Raw genomic sequence first — 4,309 nt, forward strand, 5'->3', positions numbered from 1 at the left:
TTGAGACCATTCTATGATTTTTACATAGAGGCAATAAAGAATATCATGGAGGCTGAAATAAAACCATTTTTATTCAAAATGAAGGTCCATGCGATTTTTCAAAAATATGTTTGTCAGGCAATACTGAGGGTACAGCATTTTTGCACTTGTTTGCTGAACAATAAGTTTTGATGCAGGTATTCATACTATATAATATTTTCCAGTAGCAAATACGGAGTCACTCCAGTGAAAATATCTAAACATGTACCCATGTGTTTGGATTGTTGGTGTTTGGATGTAGACCCTTGCTGTGGGTGTATATCTGACATTATCTTTTAATTTAACATCAGGTTTAATCCAAGACGCTTTAAAGAAATAATGAGGTACATTTAATGTATGAAATGCGTGCTTAAACATTTTCACAGGAGTGAAACCGTGTTTACCGTTGGAAAATATGGTACCCTAAATATACATGCATCAAAACTTACAATACAATGAACGAGTCCAAACATGCCGTAACTACCCTCGGTATTGCCTAGCAACATCTAAGCCTATCTTAGTAAAAAATAAATAGTTGAGCACAATCTGCCATGAGTGATAATTGCTGTTAAAAAAAGGGTTATGACCTTGCGCGATTACCAAAAGACAAAGCGTCTCTAAGGGAGCGGCAACGACTGTAACCATTGGTAACGGAATACAATCTTTTTTCGCCAATCAAATGCCTCGAATTCAATAGGTCTGTTTGGTATACCAATTAAAGTTTGATAAAAAATTAACTGACGTTTCATTCATCCATTCAGCGTCCGTTCCATCGTATATAAATCTCTGTAACGACTTTTTGATGTTCGAGTGTTGCTGTTGAAGTCAGTTTGACATAATCTATTCTGTCTAATAAACGCTTCACAATGAGGGAAATTGTTCACCTGCAGGCTGGTCAGTGTGGGAACCAAATTGGTGCCAAAGTAAGTTTGAGTTACCGCGGCGCTGCTTACACTGTGTTAGCACTGCTATCTAGCTTGGAAAATCTACCAATTTGGCTTGGTTAGCTGTAGTCGCTTAGCGACACGAAAAAGCTGCTGACTTGATGATTAGCTAACGCTAGCCATCCTAGGTTATCTTTTTAAAATCTTTTCTTTGCCTCGGTTAGTGAACTAGATAGCATTGCAAGTGTTTGAGCTAGTTTATCGCGATGTGCACTGGTATTTTTCTCACAACTGTAATGTGTATTTAATAAAATTTGAACTGCTTAATGACTGATAACTCACCGTTAACTTTCCCTAATGCTATTCTAGTTTTGGGAGGTGATCAGCGATGAACATGGAATCGACCCCACCGGCACTTACCACGGTGACAGCGACTTGCAGTTGGAGCGGATTAACGTATACTATAACGAAGCAACTGGTAAATTAAGACTTCGTATAAAGAACGGTGTCACGTTTATCATTTACATTTTAGCTTCTTGCCTAGATAGTAATGTTGTGATCCAACAGGTGGAAAATATGTCCCACGCGCTGTGCTCGTGGATCTGGAGCCTGGAACAATGGACTCTGTAAGATCTGGTCCTTTTGGGCAAGTGTTCAGACCTGACAACTTTGTCTTTGGTGGGTATATAAGATGAAGTATGTTATCCTCTTGACTTGTATTTGTATTGCAACTATTCATACTTGTATCTAATGTGTTTAACTTGGTTGCTGTCAGGAAACTTAGATTTTTCATGAGGAAGATGAATAGCTTATGAATATTTAGTGCATTCTAGCTGCTTTTTAGAGGCTTGTTTTCATGGTAGCCTAAGATAAACTGAAGTTTCTTGCAACAGGTCAGAGTGGGGCTGGGAATAACTGGGCCAAGGGTCATTACACTGAGGGTGCTGAGCTGGTGGACTCTGTGCTGGATGTGGTACGCAAGGAGGCTGAGAGCTGTGATTGCCTGCAGGGTTTCCAGCTGACTCACTCCTTGGGTGGAGGCACCGGGTCTGGCATGGGCACCCTGCTCATCAGCAAGATCCGTGAGGAGTATCCAGACCGTATCATGAACACCTTTAGTGTGGTCCCATCCCCTAAAGTCTCAGACACTGTGGTTGAACCCTACAATGCCACCCTGTCTGTCCACCAGCTGGTGGAGAACACAGATGAGACTTACTGCATTGACAACGAGGCACTCTATGACATTTGTTTCCGCACACTCAAGCTCACCACACCCACCTATGGTGACCTCAACCACCTTGTGTCTGCCACAATGAGTGGTGTGACCACTTGCCTGCGCTTCCCAGGCCAGCTAAATGCTGACCTGCGCAAGCTAGCTGTCAACATGGTGCCCTTCCCACGTCTGCACTTTTTCATGCCAGGTTTTGCTCCACTTACTAGCAGGGGGAGCCAGCAATACCGTGCCCTAACTGTTCCTGAGCTCACCCAGCAGATGTTCGACGCTAAGAACATGATGGCAGCGTGCGACCCACGCCACGGCCGTTACCTCACAGTGGCCGCCGTCTTCCGCGGCCGCATGTCAATGAAGGAGGTGGACGAGCAGATGCTCAATGTCCAGAACAAGAACAGCAGCTACTTTGTGGAGTGGATCCCCAACAACGTCAAGACGGCCGTGTGCGACATCCCGCCCCGCGGCCTCAAGATGGCCGCCACCTTCATTGGCAACAGCACGGCCATCCAGGAGCTGTTCAAGCGTATCTCTGAGCAGTTCACCGCCATGTTCCGCCGCAAGGCATTCCTGCACTGGTACACGGGCGAGGGCATGGATGAGATGGAGTTCACGGAGGCTGAGAGCAACATGAATGACCTGGTGTCTGAGTACCAGCAGTACCAGGATGCCACAGCTGAGGAGGAGGGGGAGTTTGAGGAAGAGGCGGAAGAGGAGCTGGCATAAGCCCTGCCCCCTTTGCAAATGTTCCCTTTTGATCATCAAAATGCTGTAATGTTAATCTTCAAAAATTTCTATTAAAGAACTAACTTTGGTGTTTCTCTTGAAGGTTTCTTCATAAGTCATTAAAGATTACAACTTTTATGAGAATTGCTGTGTTGTAGAGCTGCACTCAATTATGCAGATGACTATGGTGACATTCTAACCCAATGTGAAATTCAGTGCAAAATTGATTTGGATTGTCTAGGCTTTGGAATTGATCACCTTGTTGAAAGTAAGGTTTTACATATAGGTTAGTTTCACTACCAATAGCAATGCAACATGGTTTCGTGTGTCCTGTTGTCCCAGAAATGCTTTGATGGTGCATGGTTACTAACTTCATGTAACTTTCTGTTGTGTTGTACACAATCTCAAACTTCTGACCTAAACAGTTAAGAGCTTCTGAAAATTATAACTCATGACTTGTTATACTGGAGCTGACTTGTAATTCTCTTTAAACCAAGAGTTAAAGTAATACAGAAATATTAAACATCCCAGAAGGTTAACCTAAAAAGCTGAGTCTTAAGTAACAATTCAAAGAGGGGTCAGTATTCTATAACTAAGGTGCTATACAAGAAAAATCTCACCCTTGAGTTTGCAGGAAGACTGCTGTAGAGTGAGCGCATAAAGAGCCAGGAGGAGTTTAAGACTTCACCAGGTCACAGAGGTAAACTGGAGCTACACCTTAAAATAGCTTCCTCTACGTACTTAATGAAGAATATATACAGGGAGCTAGTGTAGCTTAGCAAGTACAGGAGTAATTTGAACATGAAATGGAAGTGTGGGTGAGAACTGACAGAATAATAATCAGGTAATACTGCCTTTAGCTGCCAACCTGGTCTGAAGCCAGAGGGATCAAGAGAAAAGTGCCAGCTTTGTCCCAGCAGCAACATGAAGTCCAGCACAACTGCAGCATATACAGATGTAAATCACACATGGGCACGTGTATGCACACACACACACCTATGCTTACTGCCCAAATTGTTTAGTGCAAGCTACACACATTCAGTGTGTTTTGTTATAGGAGGGTATTTAGAGTTTATATTTGAAACATAATAAATAAGGAAAATAAGCCATAATAGTGTATTGATTTATTTTCAACACATAATTTACAGGATATTAAAGAATCTGATTGCAAAATGAAGATTTGAATGGTGGTATATATGATATGATTATCACTAAAGCTTCACAATCTTATTTCAGCAGCTGTACATTAGCAAGGGATCTCTTGAGTTCAGGTGAAATATGTGAAGATGTTTGCTGCCCTCTTGTGTCCTCTGGTGTCCAGAAATGACAGGTGACAAGAACAGACACACAGTGGCTCCTATTTTCAGTGTGGAGATTTATATTATATGTATATTATAATTAGCATATGTGTTGAATCAGGTGTACAAATAGGTATACCAACATGCATAACATT

General features: G+C 42.2%; 1 protein-coding gene across 1 annotated transcript; it reads left to right on the forward strand.

The window, feature by feature from the left end:
* The first annotated feature begins 782 nt into the window (after nt 1–782).
* LOC145659066 (tubulin beta-4B chain) lies at nt 783–2,958 on the forward strand. The gene is made up of 4 exons (XM_081719941.1): nt 783–941; nt 1,272–1,380; nt 1,470–1,580; nt 1,796–2,958. Exons 1-4 carry the CDS (start codon nt 885–887, stop codon nt 2,854–2,856), a joined length of 1,338 nt encoding a protein of 445 aa, XP_081576067.1. The 5' UTR covers nt 783–884; the 3' UTR covers nt 2,857–2,958.
* Nucleotides 2,959–4,309: the final 1,351 nt, after the last annotated feature.

The sequence above is a fragment of the Electrophorus electricus genome, chromosome 8 (assembly GCF_041902795.1).
Source record: "Electrophorus electricus isolate QZ-2024a chromosome 8, ASM4190279v1, whole genome shotgun sequence".
Lineage (NCBI taxonomy): Eukaryota > Metazoa > Chordata > Actinopteri > Gymnotiformes > Gymnotidae > Electrophorus > Electrophorus electricus.

Coding starts and splice junctions, on each gene's coding strand:
- LOC145659066 (XM_081719941.1), top strand. CDS start 885: ATGAGGGAAATTGTTCACCTGCAGGCTGGTCAGTGTGGGAACCAAATT. Junction 942..1,271: donor GGAACCAAATTGGTGCCAAA/GTAAGTTTGAGT, acceptor ATGCTATTCTAG/TTTTGGGAGGTGATCAGCGA. Junction 1,581..1,795: donor ACCTGACAACTTTGTCTTTG/GTGGGTATATAA, acceptor TTCTTGCAACAG/GTCAGAGTGGGGCTGGGAAT.